The sequence below is a fragment of the Rhincodon typus genome, chromosome 4, assembly GCF_021869965.1.
Source record: "Rhincodon typus isolate 14 chromosome 4, sRhiTyp1.1, whole genome shotgun sequence".
Classification (NCBI taxonomy): Eukaryota; Metazoa; Chordata; class Chondrichthyes; order Orectolobiformes; family Rhincodontidae; genus Rhincodon; species Rhincodon typus.
In genome coordinates, this window is record NC_063335.1 from 105,512,659 (window position 1) to 105,530,722 (window position 18,064).

The 18,064-nt window shown below is 42.3% G+C and overlaps 1 protein-coding gene across 8 annotated transcripts in view; it reads left to right on the plus strand.

Annotated features, from left to right (window-relative positions):
- LOC109922972 (rho GTPase-activating protein 28-like) overlaps nucleotides 1-18,064 on the plus strand; it is a 171,223-nt gene that overhangs the window by 80,981 nt on the left and 72,178 nt on the right. For 5 of the 8 annotated variants that reach the window (XM_048596357.1, XM_020523016.2, XM_048596358.1 and 2 more), the window contains one exon: nucleotides 14,124-14,320. In XM_048596357.1, the coding sequence (XP_048452314.1) occupies nucleotides 14,124-14,320 (197 nt within the window). Of the gene's footprint in view, nucleotides 1-2,476; nucleotides 2,579-2,910; nucleotides 2,947-13,804; nucleotides 13,942-14,123; nucleotides 14,321-18,064 lie in introns of those variants that run through there. The other 3 variants (XM_048596361.1, XM_020523032.2, XM_048596359.1) reach the window with 3 other exon arrangements.

Below are 18,064 nucleotides of genomic sequence, written 5' to 3' on the forward strand. Positions count from 1 at the left end.
CCAGGCAGCATCAGAAGAGCAGGAAAGCTGACATTTTGGGTCTGGACTCTTTTTTTCTTTCTGAAGAAGGGTCCAGACCCGAAACGTCAGCTTTCCTGCTCCTCTGATGCTGCTTGGCCTGCTGTGTTCATCCAGCTCTATACCTTGTTATCTCAGATTCTCCAGCATCAACAGTTCCTACTATCTCTGAATCAATTACAGGCTCGTTGGTTTAACATTTGACATAGGGAAAATGTAAGTGGCTGTTATTAAAAATGTTTATAGAGGAATGCCTAGAAAAATTCAATACTATCAGGCAGTGTCAACTTATTGAAGTTGAAGTTCTTTGAGGAAGTAGCATCCTCTGTGGATAAAGGGGAACTAGTGGATATACTATATTTAGATTTTTAGAAGGCATTTGATAAGATGTCACATCAAACACAATAGCCAAAAAGAAAGGCTAATTGTGTAGAAGGTAACATATTGATATGGATGGAAGATTGCGAGTTAAAAGGAAACAGTGAGCATAAATGTATCAAGTGTGTGCCACAGCAATCCATACTGTGTCCTTGACTTGTTATAATTTATATAAATGAATTGGATGAATGGACTGAAAGTATGGGGGATAAGGAAACCAGAAGGAATATAGATAGGTTAAGTGAGTTGGCCATACAGAGTATATATGAAGATGTGAAATTGTCCACTTTCACAGGAAGGATGGAAAAACAAATGCATGTTATCCATATGGTGAGAGATTGCAGAGCTACAAGATACAGAGGGATCTGGGTGTCCAAGTGCATTTCTTTCCAATTCTTGTGATGGTGTGGCCATCGCTGACAAGGCTGGCATTTGGAATGATTGGCTCTCTAAGCCATCTCAGAGGGAAGTTAAGAGTCTGGAGTTACATGTGGGCCAGACCATAAGAATGGCAGATTACTATCCTTAAAGGGCAGTGTGTTTTTTTTTAACGACAATCATTTATTCCCCAGATTTTATTGAAATCAAATCCCACACAGTCTGTTATGGTTGGACTTAAATCTGTGTCCCCAGAACTTTAGCCTCTGGATTACAATTCCAGTAACATTATCAAAATATGGGGTATTTTGTATCCGATCAGTTGGACAATTTAAAGCCTGAGAACCTATAGATTTGTTAATCACTAAATGACTGGAAGTTTATGTGGAGTATTTTACTGTGCATTGGTAGAGCAGTAATTGTGTAGCCAAACACAGAATAGGAGAACCAAGTCACTACTGTGAGCTCTGCACTGCTCTATGGTAATTGAAAATAAAAGCTCTCTGCATTGGTAAAGAGACCAAGTACCTTTTTTTTCAACTCATTTAGGGATGTGGTCTTTTCGGGCTGGGCCAGCATTTATTGCACTGAGAAGGTGATGGTGAGCTGCTTTCTTGAACCGCTACAGTTCATTTTGTGTAGGTACATACAATGCTGTGCGTGAATGAGTTCCAGGATTTTGTCCCAGCAGCAGCAAAGAAACAGCAACCTACTTCCAAGTGAGGATGATGAGGAACTGTGGAATTAACAGCCAGACTCTTCAGAAGCTGAGAGTGCAAAACCAGGGTGATCTCCAACCACTAAACTTTGAACTGTCAATGTATAGAAATTGTAATGAACCATTGGCATCAATGCAAAGCTGAGCCTATTCTCCACAGTCCAAGATGGTTCATAAATGAGCCTCTTATTTTAGTTAGCTTGAACACCCTGAGGCTATGAACTTTTTGCAAAATTAGACAATGTCCAACTATTAATAGGAAACTACAACATGACTACTTTGGGAATATTTCATCTGACTAAATTCCAGATGAAGATAGCGTTCATTTGGGTTCTGAAACACATAGCAAAGCTAAAATACGATTAAACGAGCTGTGAAAAGGTCAATTCTATATTTTTCTTTCGTGACAATCCGAAGAATGGGCCTAGCTAAAGTTAGTTGAAGCCCAAAGGAACTGAAAATGTCACTGTAGATTTCCACAATGTAGTGTTTGAATAAGTCAAAGTGCATTAAGAATGTAAGTTTGTGACGAGGTGTACTTTAATTAAGGGGAAGAGTATAAATAAAGTGGAAATTTAAGAGAAATATAAGCAGACCATTTCGTCATCCAGTCCGCTATACAAAAAGTGAGATTATAAAAGATTAACTGTAATAAAACCTTACATATATGAAGAGAGAGTAAGGTCAGTCACTGGTCTGAAAAACAACTGTGATGTTTTGGAGTGGGCCTTTCATGAAGGATTTACACTCAAAACATGAAACTGTTTTTCGTCTACACAATGCCCTTCAGTACCTGCATTTTATCTGTATTTCACCATGTCACTGAGCACGGATCATTTAAAGGAGATAAAGCTCTGACAAAAAAATTGTTAAACACTCAAACCTTCACCGAGTGAAGCTGAGAAGCGTGGAATTCCTTCTGAATCCTGCCCCGAATTGGTTTGCTGCGCCTGATTTTATTTCACGATCCTCTCGGATGTCCTAAAGACAGGAACGAGGCAGTCTTGGAGCTGCCAGTCATTAAGAGCTGAATGAAAACCACTTATAAAATCAAAAGGTGCACCAGTGGTTAAAAAAATAACTAAAGTAAGTAAGTGTGCAGCAGGATCGATGCCTGGTCTCGACTTTAGCAGCACTTTAGTGTAATGAACTGGCCCCTGCGTTGTAGTTTTTTTTTCCTGGAGGTATGGCAGATCTCATTTAATTTGCTTATGCTGTGCATGAAGGACAAAGGCGGTACAGACGGAGCCTAAAGGGCTAGTGATTCTGATGAAGTGCTCTCTTATGTTAAGGAAACAGTTTAGTGGAGCCCATGGGAGCTGAGGCAGAATCTGCTTGATTCAAAGCCCCAGGTCTGCCAGTGCATGAAGCGTGCATTGCAAAAGCAGCCCAAACGCTCAATCGAAGCGAGAAGACACTGGTCGCAGCAACTCCCCTGCTGGGTTGCAAGGAAGGTTTGTGCTTCTGTCTGTTTTTCTCTGCAGTTGTGTTTGTTTTTCCCAGCAAAATCTAAAAGTAATTCTGCATTTGAATTGTTGGAATTTAAGAATTAAGTTAGCATTAATTAATGTGGTTGTGTTGCTTATTGTATTCAAGCTGACTGTCTCCTTAAAGCAGTTCATATAAGTGACCTTCTTAGCAGTTTTCTGTCTTATCTACATTCAGAATGGTGCCAAAAACTCTGCAACCAATATTAGCACTTAGGTATTCAAGTTGAGGGGGAGGGGTGAGTGGAAAAATTGTTATTGGAATTGTAATGTTTTCTTAATAAGATGGGACGGACTTCCAAGCAAGTATTAATGGTAATGAAAGATTTGCAACAGGGAAGTAGGAAGTGTTTTGGAGTGCATGTTCGCTGTCAGCTACGACTTCACTGCAAAGTGAGGTTTCTATTCAATTGTGTAAAGCTTACCAAGGGATGCAAGAATTAACTTCCTTTTTATTAGTGATCTCAGCTCTGGATGTTGCGTTATTGCCGGGTCCATAAACATTAGCACATGTGTGCATACCCTTGGCTACTTCACAACATAGCCATTGGGTTCAGTTCATTTTAAAAGATACATACGTAAAATGTAAGGCCAAGTGGCAACGTACATCATCTCTAATAACTTTTGAAATGTAAGCCCTTCTGTTATTAGTGAAAAACTGAATCAAATCTGTGCACAGCAAGATCCCAGATAGAACAAACTTGAATATGTTCCAGCTTGGAGAGTGAACGTGAGCAGGCTGTGTTCAATGAGAATCGACATTGTACATTGGTTTGTATAGAATGTGATCATTCAGCGATGTAATCTGGTGTGGTAGGTAGGATTGGGACTTAGGTGGCTATTTTGACAAAGTCAGGACTGTGCCAGGAATTTTCAAGCTGAATGAATTTGCTTACTCAGCAGGAACCAATGTAACAAAGCAGATAAAAAGTACCATTCATTTCCTCTTAACTTCTCCAGAATATTCACTCATGAGCTTTCCAGTTAGTTTGTTGGCTAAAGTTTTCAGGCACGCTCACTTCTACTCCAAGCGCTTCTGAAATCGTGTTGGTTGTGGAGAGTGTGTTGCCAGGTTCAGACTGTATAGGGTTTACTGCAGCATCAACGTTTCTGTCAGTCTTTCATTAGAGATTTTGAATTCTCCTCCCTTGAATGTCTATATTTTCCAATCGATTGCATGTTGTAAGCAGCCCCTGATATTTAATTCCATTGTTTGAGATGGAATATTGTGTGCTGCATAGACCAGGCAACCATCTGGGATGAATTTATATCCCTAGAATGCCACTCAATTGCACTAAGATTGGAGTCACTGTGCACAGTTGCTGAGGACAAATCTATATCTTGCCATCTTGTGCTAGTCCAACACTTTGGCTGTAGCTCTCTTTTGGGTCAGTTGCTTTACTATTACACAAGCTGTTAAACCAAGATCCCTTACACCCTCTTGGTTGATTTTAAAAGTTCATATGGCCACTATTTTGCAAAAGGGCAGGGGAAATATCCTTGTTTACCTGGCTAATGTTTATCCTGCAATGTTACAAAAAAAAATCAAATATCTGGTCACTTGTTACTTGCAGGAGCTGGCTGTGTGCAAATTGGTTGCTGAATTTCCCACATTCCAATAGTGACTACACTTCAGAAGGACTTCAGTGGCTGTAAAGTACTTTGGGATGTCCTGAAATCATTAGAAGTATCATCAATTTGAACCTTTCCCTTTTAATTAAATATTCTTCCTTCTTCTCTGTGATGACCTGAGTCCTGCAGGGATTACCCTACAGCTATCATCTTTCACATCTTGACAAGGGCTTCAGGAGTTAATATATACCACGAGTGCAATTAAATTATTCCATCAGGAATGCCCTGTTTCTGAACTTATGCGTGCTGTCGAACACATTAAATCGCTTTTTCCAGCAATGAAGGAACATATGACTGATCCCAAGACATTTCTGATTGACTTTTGCCCTTCGCTTACCTCTTAGAGGCTTTACATTTCAAGCATTTGTAATCCTGTGTCATTAAACAATTTGGTCACTGCTCTCATACTGTAACTCACTTTCAAAGAAGGTTTGTTGAGATGGGAATTCCACTAACAGAAGCCGGATAGGATGCTGAATAACATGAGGCTCGCAGCGTGAAAAATCAATTCCTGTTTTCAAATACTTCGCTGTATGACTGTGCATCCTTGTCACAGCTAGATTTGTGCTAGCTTTAAGTCAGAAATCAAATGACAAATTTTCTAGCTCGGTTTTGATCCCACGGCTGTGCTGGGATAATAAATGTCCAGAATGACTGTGGCTGAAATGAGCGATGTGGTCCCATTTGCTTGTTTGATCCTGATTTAAATTAGTGCTCCAGGCATAATAAAACGCCATCTCTCGAAAGGCCAACAGTGCTGAAAGGAGAACTTGTCCTTCAACAAATGCATTGTAATGTTCCAACTGCCTGCAAAGTAAAGGGACAAAAAGAATTCTCAGTGACACGATCTTAATGTCACCGAACATCATTTCTTTTCATCATTTCAAAAGCAGTACATTACTAACAAATTTTGTAAGTTAAACCGGTGTTTGAATGATTTTTTTTTTAAAGACCCAGTCAAGAAATTGGGAAGATGGCGCAGTAATGGTGAGGCCACAGGACGAATAATGCAGGGGGGGATGGGGGGGGGGGGGGGTGGGGGGGTTGGTGGTGTCAGCTGAAAGCTCTAGGGACCAGAGTTCAAATTGCACCACAGCAGCTGGTGGGATCAGAATGTGATTGTGGTTCAGGCCGCCACATGAGCCACCCTTTTGGCTAAGCTGGGGTCCCTGTCGCTCAGTGCAGATATTCCAGTCATTGAAGGAGAGAGGGGTTTCCTTCTTTTTGCAATTTTCTTAAGAATTAAGGAGGATCATTCTCTTGGCTGTTTTGTACTACAAAACAAATAGCCCGACCTTTCTGATTTGACACATTCTGCCCCCGGTTTGTCGCTTCCCGCTGGTGAAGAAGCATTACAGATGTGTTGCATGAAAACAGTATTGTTGGCTAACAGAGGTGAATGACCACTCAGCCCTCGCAGTCACCAATAACAGTGACACAAATCGCTCCCAGACTGCTTGCTTCACCCAGTGCTTCATCATCCATCGATCAGATGATTTCCACTTCAAGTGGTCCCTTCTCTGTGTCCACTCAGATCCATCGCGCCCTGATCTTTTCTTTCTGGAAGTGGAGGAGGAGGGACAAAGGAAATCGAGCAGAATGAGTGACATGCTATCACTGTAAGTGATCCTGGCATTGGATGTATCAAAACTAGTGGAAGCTAGGTAATTACAGGAGGTAGACAAGAAAATGGTGCACTAATCTTGATGAGGTGAGTTGACATGAGCTGACTGGAGACTCTGCGGAGTACAGGTATCAGGCTGTTGTCTGCTGTCAACTCTAGTTTATATTTTGGCAGTGTCATAAAATTAAATTTAAAAAGCTCTCAAATAACACATGCTTACAAATGTTGAGTTTTAATTTTGGTTGTAGTTCGACAGAAGCATTAACCGGGCTCCCCCATTGAATATGGATTTTTTTTTAAAAAAGTCATCGATCTTGTGAGCATCTGGATGCCAAGATTGGCACGATTTAATATTTGAGGTGTTTTGAAACATTGACCTTTCCATTCTCCGATACCCCATAGAACAAATCGTGGTGTCATGTACCTGGATTTTATTTCTGTCTTCTATTTAATACGTGCCTTCCTTGTAGCTGCTTTGGAATAGCATCTAGTAGAGATGAGAAGTGCCTTTCTGGCAGCTCACTCTGGCCCTTAGCTGCCCAGTGGGAACCAAGACAATCAGGATTAACCAAGCAGTGATCTGCTGTGATTCTGTCTTGACCTCGCTGGACGAGATCATTGGATCGCGATCAAGAGAGAGAACCAGAGGTGATGTTTGTGGAAACTCCCTCGCCTGGACAAACTGAAGCCAATTTAGTCCCCTTACCAATGGTCTGACTGAAGTCATTGTTCTAATTTTATATCACTAGGGATCAAAAGGCTGGACTAGCATATCAGACCTATTGATCTTTTGAATCTATTGATCTATTGAAGATGGTGGGCTGAATGTGTTTGTGTTTGTTGGACAGTTGGCAGGCTTGTCAATGTGATGGTGAATAGGATACTTTGAAGGTGTGACAGAGGGAGGGGAGAAGGGCCTGGGAATGATACGTCCTACAGCTGCCCATGTGCCTAAAATAGATGCCCCATTCCTTCACCAGCAGTTTCCACTAAATCCTACTGTCAGCATTCTAAGGGCATGAGACTGAATGAGCTGCCCTTCTGAGCCAAAGCCATACTCAAATTCTTACATTACCACTTCACATTGTGAAACAGACACTTTGTTAATTTCTGTTGCTGGTTTCTGATTTTGCATGAAGTCCAGTACCTGAAATAGGGATGTGGGTCTCATGTACACCCCGGGATAATCCCACCACTCAGCTATCATGTAAAATGGGGGTAAACTAAAAGATTGGACAGTCGTTTTTATACATAAATAGAAGCAGTTGATTTTGTTTTATTGGAGTCAAATATACATGCTGTGTTTGTTAGCCTGGCTAAGAATACTATGAAAGCATTAAGATTCTCAGTTGGGAATTGAAAGGAGGGTCTTTTGCCATCTATATGTGCATGATTGCGACTGTCAAAACAAATAAAAGACTTGGAGGACGGGAATTATACCTTTTCTGTGCCAAGAAACTAACTGCTGATGGATATACTTTAACATCAAAATTTAAATATTTTTCTGACTCTCACCATTACCCTTCTCATCTTCTGCCAAAAATGGCAGGAAAGTTCATACACAATCAAAGGGAACAGGAATTTTCCCACAATTTGAGGGATATTTGTACATATTTTCGACATTGAAGTAGCACTGCATTTCTCCCAGTTGCCTCTTCTAAACTGTCACTGGCTTGAACATACATATGAATCAAGAGCAGGATTTGGCCCTTGAACCTGCTCCTTAATAAGAATCTCTAATTAAAGAAGCTTTAATCATTCATAAGATCATGGCTGATCTGAATGTAATCGCAAATCCACATTCCTGCCTCCCCTGACAACCTTTCAATCGCTTGCTTATCAAGAATCTTATCCATCTTTGCCTTAAAAATATTTGAGGACTGTTCTTGAAAAGGTAATGAGAGTAGAGTTCCAAAGATTCCCAAATGTCGAGAGAATTTTTTTTGCCTCCTCTCTAAATGGGTGACCCCTGATTTGTAAGCAGTGGGCCCTATTACTAGACTCTCCCATAAGAGGAAGCATCCTTTCCACATTCACCCTATCAAGACCCTTTTAGGATTTTATATGTTTTAATCAAATCATCCCTTATTCTTCGAAACTCCAGCAAATGACTCAAAGATGGACTTTGGTTGAGTAACTGCAAGTTGCGCTGTCACATGCTCTGCCTTGTCTGTCCAAAGAACATAGGAACATAGGAACAGGAGTAGGCCATTCAGCCCCTTGAGCCTGTTCCACCATTCATTGACAACATGGTTGATCTGTGGCCTAAGTCCATAGCCCATTTGCCTTAACACCTTTTCTTAACAAAAAAAATCTATCTCAGATTTAAAATTAACAACTGATCCAGCATACACTGCTGTTGTGGAAAGGGAGTTTCTAGTATGCAAGGTTTTTAGGAAAAAGAGATGAAATCATGCAACTGACTGTTGCTGGGATACAGTGCCATGGACACTGCCCTTCAGTAGCCAACTGGCCATTCCTCATCTGTGAGCATAAACCAGAATGCTGTGCAGACTCTTTGATCCTGGTGTAAAAGAGGTAAGGCATTAATGCTGCAAGCAATGTTACCTTCAGCTTAAGTCACCACTTTTGAGCCTCACAGCAAGTACTTAGTGGTGAGGAGCGACCCTGAGACTAATTGCTGTGTGCCTGAAGGGAACTGCATGTACTGAAGATTCAAAGTTTTGTGGGCTCACAGCTGATTTTACTTTTTGATGCAGGGTTTCAGGCAAAGAGCGTGGAGGAAGATTTTGAGACCCTCCCATAAGCTTCTGATTGAAAATGTATTGATAGTCAGAACCCAGATAAATCTGCTTTTTTCACAATACCCAATCTTCCTTCAAATCATGTTTTTAGTTATTTTACCAACAAGTGTCACGATTGAGCTCCATCTGCCACTTTCTCACCTTTCTGCAGCACCTGGAATATTCCCTTTCAGCTTTCATTTAATGTTTTTAATAATGGATAAATTTGAGTTATGATTACTCTCATTTAAAGGCAGCTGTTCAGATCCTCATGTCTGCATAGAATACCTGAAAGTAGCTTGATAGCTTTTTTGGATGGTTTTGCGTGATGGTCGGGGGTGATGTTGGTGGGAACAGTCTCCAACCTGGAAATCCTGCGATAGTGAGGTGAGGGAAGAGGGTGGATTTTATTTGCATGTAAGTTGATCAACCCTGAAGTTATTGGCTTATGATTTAATATTCAATGCAAATTTTGGATGCCACTCCCTCTGGCCTCAATATTGGATCATTGCCAGAGCCAAGCCCTATGTACACTTATCCATTTCCAATTCCTCTGAGAGAATGGCCTTTACTTTTACTTTTTACTTTATTTAGACTTTTGTACCTTTACATGAAAGAGACAGTGAAATGTTTTATAAGTTGCCTCACCATGGTGCCTACGTCAGTGACAGAAGTCAACACAATAACAAAAAAAAAGACAGAGTTCATCACAGATCAGTTAACGGCTCCTGGGCTCGGGGAGAGCCGATTAAGGAATGACGAACTACCCTGACAATGCAGCCAGGATGAGACTGCCATGCCGGGTCACTGAATACAAGGCCGGACCCCTCTGCTGAAGCAAACCATCCTGCCTTGCCGATACCACCACTCCTGGATGAGACTGCCTTCTGAGCTGCTGGAGTACCTGGACATTGAAAACAAAGAAGACCTCCACACGGGGGTGAGACCACCACACTTGGAAAAGACCACCACACTGTGATGAAACCTCCATGCCAGGAGACTGCCGCACAGGAAGACCACCACACTGGGCCAAGACTGCCTTTCTCCTTGGTCAGGTGCCAGGACCTAGCTGTGGACCTGGAGCCTCGGCCAAGCCTGAGAGTCCGGGCCACTTGGGGAAAGGACTGAAGATTTTGGTTTTGCTCAGTGATCGGTGTGAGTGAGAGCATATGATGTTTGCCAGTGACCACTGAGGATAAGGACTTGGTGGTGTTTGGCCATTGTAAGGTTTGAGGGAAGTTGTAGCTCAATGGTCAGTCTGGAGAAGGACATGAGGGAGTGTAGTGGAGCACCAGTGTTGGACACCATGGAATGATGGGATTTTGTCTGTCAGTGTGTCACCCTAAGTGCAGCTACATTGCATTGGAGACCACACTCCTGATCACTATGTGTTGCTGTAAAGTGTGTGCACACACATGCATGCACACTAGGGGCTTAATGTGGCCCAAGGTTTGCTGTACTAATGATAGCAAAACTCAGTGGTCACCATCCCTCCTCAGAACCTGACAGCAGCATCTAGAGTCTGAGCATGTAGACGTGATGGCATAGTGGACTAGTAATTCAGAATCCTGGGTTAATGTTCTGAGGGCAAGAGTTCAAATCTCACCATGGTAGATGGTGAAATATGAAATTCAATAAACAACAGTAGCGTCTGAAGTAAACAGCTAGCCTAATGATGGCCATGTAACCATTGTTGATTGTTGTTAACAACCCATCTGTTTTACTGCTTCAGGGAAAGAAATCTGCTGTCCTTAGCTGGTCTGCCAACATGTGACTCCAGACGCGTCTGCCTACATGTGACTCCAGGCCCGTAGCAATGTGGTTGACTTTTAATTGCCCCCTGGGCAATTTAAGATAAGCATTAAATTGACTGCATTGCTCAGATCCCATGACCAAATGAAAACCAAACCAAAACCCTTTGATCTTGTGCTTCCCTGTTGGTTGAACTGTTAATACTCCAATTGAGAATTGGATAAAAATCATGGAACTACTAAATTTTCTAATTTTCGTCATGCTGATCTTGCTGTAAATAAAACCTTAATGTTATGCCTTGTTAAATGAGGGGTACGGAGTTCAGATTTACTCATAAAAATCTTTCTGCTGCTGAGAAGCGTAATTACGTAACAGTGGAATGTCACATCGCTTATTAAAAAATACAAATTTGTTATCACAATTTAAGTTTGTTTGCATTTCAGTGTCCACCTTAATCCTATATGTATAATCAATGACACTGTGCATGTTCAAATTTCAGTGGAAAGTTGGGAAGACAATCTGTGTATTTTGCTGCCTGAGAGTATTTCAGTCTGATTCACTGTTTGCCCTTTTTAATATCACCATTATTTTTGGGTGCCTGGTGATAGCCTTTACTTGAATGTGGATTCAAATGGTCAGGAAAGGAGAAGTCTGTGCCAGAGGTCACTAGGTATTTGTGGCTGTTTCTTTAGGGTCAGTGGTGAGTGCTATTGCTTTGCTTCTCGCTGAAGACCCTCACGGGATGTGGGTAACTCTGGGTGGGCTAGCATTTATTGCCAATCCCTGATTGCAGTTAAAAGTCAACCATGTTGCTGTGGTTCTGAGTCACGCATAAGCCTTCCTGAAAGGATATTAGTGAACCAGATGTGTGTTTCCAACAATCGTCAATGGTTTCCAGATTCTTGAATGAATTCAAATTCCACCGTCTCCCATGGCAGGATTTGAACCCGGGTCCCCTGAACATTAGCTGATAATACTATGAGGCCGTTGCCTCCCCTGATCCAAATAGTTAAACTGTCAATTCATGATGAATTAATATTTCAGCAAATGCAGCAGTTCTCTGCTGAACTGGACCTCAGCCTGAATCACTGCATTTGAGAAAGTAGGGGAGTGACACCAAATAGCGGGGTGTTCCCTCACACCCATATGGTACTATGTGCCAAATTGCATATGACAAATGCGGGACCATTGTATACAACAGATAGAGTTCCACTGTCTTCAGCTGTTTGGCTTAATGCATTAATGAAGGAAGGTGCAGGATGAGTGTAGTTTTTGGGTTGCAGGGCGCTTGATATGTAATGCATGTCTCTGCAAATAAACTCTGAGATAGTAAGAACTGCCGATGCTGGAGTCAGAGATAACACAGTGTAGAACTGGAGGAGCACAGTAGGCAGGCAGCATCAAAGGAGCAGGAAAGCTGACGTTTCGGGTCGGGACCCTTGTTCAGAGAAAAAAAAAATTATTTTTCTGAAGAAGGGTCCCGACCTGAAATGTCAGCTTCCCTGCTCCTCTGGTTCTGCCTGGCTTGCTGTGTCCCTCCAGCTCCACACTGTGTTATCTCTGTAAATAAACGCTTGTTAAATGTACGAAGGCCAAGTCCCAGCTCTATCCTTCACCACTTTGAGTTGTAACCTGAAGTGCTGATGTGAGGTTCAGTGGGTTTTGCTGTAGCTGCCTAACTAATAGTTTGTCTCCATTTATTTGGTATTTTATTACAGTTGAGAATAAAGCAGTGCCTTTAAATCTTGAATTATTATGTGAATTGTGAATAATATTATTGTGAATTGTAAGTCAGTGTTCCCCCATTCCACCATGTACCCTTGTGGAATGCAATTCTCAATGAGACCATGCATCACATAAATGTTTTAGAATTCTGCTGTCCCAGGAATTAATTCTCACATCATGCAACACAATGAGAAGGGAAATGATGACTTTAACTTCAATCCAATTTTAACTGTAATGTAACCCGGTGCTGTCTATGTCCTACTCCCTCATTGATGCAATACCCAATGAACACTTCTGCAATTGACAGACCACATTATATTAAGTTCATAGTTCATAGAATCCCTAAAGTGTGGAAACAGGCCCTTCGGCCCAACAAGTCCACACTGACCCTCAGATCATCCCACCTAATCTACACATCCCTGAAACACTAAGGACAATTTAGCATGGCCAATCCACCTACCCTGCACATCTTTGGACTGTAGAAGGAAACCGGAGCACTGGGAGGAAACCCACGCAGACACGGGGAGAATGTGCAAACTCCACACAGACAGTCGCCTGAGGGTGGAATCGAACCCAGATCCCTGGCGCTGTGTGGTAGCAGTGCTAACCACTGAGCCACCGTGCCGCCCCAAAGACAAGGTACTGAATGATTTTTTTTTTAATACCACCGTCACTTTGGGTATATAAATGGCATCCTCAGCTGTTGTCACCTAAAGCTATAAATGCTGCAGTGAGACATTTAAGTCAGTATATGAAATATTACTCCTGGGAGGAGGAGGTCTAAAGGGATACTACATTTTGATGGATTTCAGAGGCAAGTATTTCTCTTTCTCGTTTCCAAATTAAAGTTAGTTTCTCATTCTTCTGATAGAGAATTTCTCTCCCCTGCCTTTTAACCTAGTTTCTTGTCTCCTGACCTGTTTGTGGGTTTGAAGATTGGGTTAACAGAGCAGGAACTTTTTTATGAAGCTGTCTGTGCTCTTTGTTAAAGCAAGCTGACTTTCAAAAGTGGGGGGGTGCCTCCCCAATGCTGAGATAAGCTTACAGGATTCTATAAGCTGATGAACCAACCAGGACCATTGCCAAGATCTGAACCATGTGACTCCTCATTATCTGAAGAAACTCCTGTAACTTGTGTGTTGCATCAAGTGTCTGTACCCTGTTGTCAGTGGGCAGTTGCACAAACGTACTGAAAACCAAGTCAACATATCTTTCAATGTGTGCATGTTTTGTCCCAATGTTTCTTCTGCTTATGTAATTAGCTGTTGATGCTGTCCTTTTTTTAAGTACTATCCAAGCTGTGTACCTACCTCGCTGCTGATTAAAGGATAGTCAGGCAGGCTGCCTCAAGGAGTTGAGTTGGTTATACGCAGAGAGTGATTTAGTTTGGCTTGATTGTTATCTGCTCAAGGGAACACTTTTACAATCACCCAGAACTCGGAACAGTGCAGGGAATTGTAGAGCTAAGGGGAAGCACAAAAAAAGGTAAGAAATTTCTCCATGCAAAATTAAACGGGCTGCCTCATACCTTGCTGAACCAGGAATTCGATATGGATGGCACTGTGTGTGTTTTGACCCTGTGGTGAGGCAGCAGCTGTGTGATATTCTCTGCCGTGTTGTGTATGAAGCCAAGGCTTTCAGTTAAAAGCCCCGTTTATTCTCTGCAGGAAGCTACATTTCAGAAGGATGAGCTCATCTGTTTCACGAGAGCTGCAGTGTCCGCAGGTATTTGGCCGGTCCATATCTCAGGATTCTGTGGAGAGCTCCTTGATGGAGGACTATTGGAGAGAAGTGAGGAGCATTAAGGAGAGCAGTCAGAATGGACACGAGGAGCAGAACCTAGTGGAAGTCAAGACACCTGATGGTGAGTGATAGTGAGTCTCAGTACAAGTTAACCCCTGAGCAATAAGGTCTGGTAATTCAAAAAGCTAAGCCTCCAGCGCACCATATACATGACCCTTATGTAGCTGCCACTAGCTTTGAATATACCAGGAACTGGTTGACATATCAATATAGGTGTTACAATTGTAAAATATCAAGGTCCTTAAATTTCATCCTCAACACAGCAAAAGCTGAGCATTTGATTTGGTGTGAGCTGTACATTGACTGTACATCGTCTATTTTATTACTGAATATTACTGTTGCAGTGTTACTTAGTTGAGGAGCATCAGGCACTCATGACTATCCCATTTTTGCAATGCTGTTACGTTGTAACATGCAACTACAATTATTATGAAGCTATATTTATTGCTGTCAAGTTCTGTACTTTAATCTCACTTGCAGACATTTCTCCCACAATTCTTCAGCTGTAACCATGGTATCACAGAATCCCTACAGTGCCATTCAGCTCTCTGAAGAACATCCCACCCAGACCCACCACCCCATCCTATCCACGGGACCCTGCATTTACCATGGCTAATCTGCCAAGCCAACGTATCCCAGGATACTACAGGGGCAATTTAACATGGCCAACCCACTTAGCCTGCACATCTTTGGACTGTGGGAGGAAACCGGAGTACCCGGAAGAAACCTGTGCAGACATGGGGAGAACATGCAAACTCTACACAGATAGTCACCTGAGGCTGGAATTGAACCTGGGTCCCTGGCGCTGTGAGGCAGCAGTGCTAACCACTGAGCCAGCGTACTATCCCATAATGGGGGGAATTACTAAGAATGGAAGCCACCCTGGAAGTTATAGTATGTAATTGTGAATTAAAGTGGTGTATCAATGAGCTCATGTATCACTGTAAAAGTTGTACAGGTCTGCTGCCTCAGGAACTTATTGCTGCTGCACGCAGCACAGTGACACAATGAGGGAGAAGGGAAATGATACTCGTGTTGCCAGAGGGAGAGGCTTGTTTCTGTACTGTGCACTCTGTGTAGTGGCAAGGGCTGCACGGTTGGCCCCACGAGCATGAGTATTTTGTCCAGCTGCACAGTTTGGTTGCCATCCACCCTGATCTCTGATGGATGAGTATGGATGCCAGGTAAGTCTTCGATGATCACTGCTGCTGATCATTGTTATTCAGGTTTGTATGTAAAGGGCATCAGTGATTGTACAGCTATCCACACTGCAGCCTCTTCAGGAGAAGAGGAGAATTCTGCCCATTTGAATAGTTTAATGATAATCTACATAAAAGCAGGCTGAAGTTTAAACATTAGCCAATGCTATTTCCATAAAGGATTGACCATCATCGTTGGCTGTGAGTCCAAGTTAATATTTTGCAAGAAGTTGTTGCCCAATACAGAAATCCGTGAAATATCTGTTTCAACTGAATGGGCTGGTTTGGTTGTGCCAGTTTAGATGTATTATCTCAAGACTGTAGAGATTACAAGTTGTTGGCATTAATTAAACAAGGTCAGTGGGTACATTCGTGAAAACCGTAGAAATATTAGTGGACAGAAGAGGCCTATAAACTGATTGTGAAGAAGTGTTTTCACAGATACTAGTTGATTTTTAGTTCCCTTTTTTTTAAAATAAGAGTTTACTTACTTACTCTTTACTGGTTTTCCAAATCCCCATCCAGCTGAAGAGCTTGATTCATATCAGGGTACAGCGGCATCCATAGGAGTCTCACAGTGTCCCTAAAACGTGGTAAGAATTCAAGGACGAGCAAGGTGCAATACTTCCCCCACTGCTTAACCTCATGTACATACAGACACTCACTCACATCAGCACATATTCCGTGGGTGTGGTGAATCCAGGCCCAGTGTGTTTGTTATAAGATGAATTCTCACCGCTGCTCATTTTGTTGTGTGAGTTACTTAGTAGATTGGCTGACCACCATGATCATTCCAGGTTGGTGGTCTACAGGTCCAGTGTAATAAAGGAAAACCACCTGGAAGGGATTCTTACCCTCAATAAGATTATTGAGTGATGGCTAATAGGTAAGTAAAGTCACCATTGTACAACTGCACCCTCATTAGAGAGAGAGATATGACTGGTGGTGGTTTAACCTGAGGGCCAACATACCTCAGGTGGTGTAAGAGGTTGAGAAGGAGAGTCCTTCATGATAACCTCAGTCAACACAGGAATTGAACCCATGCTGTTGGCGTCACTTTGCATTGTAAACCAGCCATCCAGCCAATTGAGCTAACTGCTCCACGACTAGTAGTTGCATGTTATGTGAATAGGATAGACTCTGTTCAGCTGCTATGATGGTCGGTCTTACTCCTATGAGATCTTAAGCTGTTCTGCCTCTAGGTCTCTGTTGGTATCATCATAGTGGTACTTAATACACAATTAGCACTTAGACATCCTTATCCAATAGAGTCTACTAGGCCACTACCAGTAGCTATGGTATGGTAGCATTGGTATCATGGCAAAATATCAAAGTCTGAGCAAAGGGACTTGGGATTTTATTATGAGCAACTCAGCAGCTGTAATAAATGGTGAGCAACTTCAGTAGATGCAAGGGGGCTTGGCTTCTTCCTGTCTTCCTTCCCTCTCTCTGTGCTGACCACCCTCTTTTCATCCAAGAGTTCTCCATCAGAGAACAGTAGCAAGCAGTTTCAACTTCTCTCTGCCCCACCCCGCTCCTGCATACTCTAAATTAAAGTTTCCCTCAGTTATGGATCAGGCCAAAGCCCTCAAAACATATCAAGGAGATAGCTAGACCCTAACTTTTTCTTATTTTAGAGACATTCTGGATGCAATTTGATTGGTCAAAATACCTGTCTCGAAGCAAAACACACTTTATTCATACACTATGCTTAAAATACCACAAAAAAATTGGATTGAAATAACTTAACTCTATTGGAAAACTTAACAAATGATAGGTTATTTAAATGCTAAACAGCAACTGTTCCAGTATAGAAACATACCATGAAACACTCTTGGCAAAGGCAGATTCAGTGAATCAGATTGTCTCACATGCAATTCTAGCAGCAGGGAAGACAACCCAAGCCTTTAGCTGTCACAAAGCGAGAGAGAGATGTAGCAGCTTTTAGAAACCCCACAGCTACTGAAAGCTAAATTAAAAATCCTGGTTCTGTGGGAGCTTGACAGCACACATTCATGCTGCTTTTATTGTTCGAACTTAAAAATAAAACTCAAGTCCTCACAAGCTGTTCACTTTATTTGCTTGAAGCAGATTGCTTGGCACCTCTGTCTCAACCTCTCTTCATTAAAGAAAACGAGGACAAAGTACACCTTTTAAAGGCATAGTACTGTCACACCCTCTGCATGGAGAGCGCATGTGCTCAGTGCCGATCAGATCCCTGTCCTGACCTTAGCCCCATTGGCTAGAATATGTTCTTTCACACACACGTGTGCGCCTGCACTCAGGCACACTGACACGCGTACACATGCACACATCACACACACACAGACCACACTTGTGCGCACACACTCGTGCACACACCACACCCATGCGCGCGCGCACACACACACATACATATGTTCACATACACACACATGCTGTCAACATGCTCACACATAGACATACTCTCACACACCCACACCCACATGCTCTTACACACACATGCTGTCACACACATGCCGTCTCACACAGGCACATGCACTCACACACACAGACATGCTGTCTCTCACACACATGCGTACAGGCTCACACACAGACATGCTGTCTCTCACACACACATGCATACA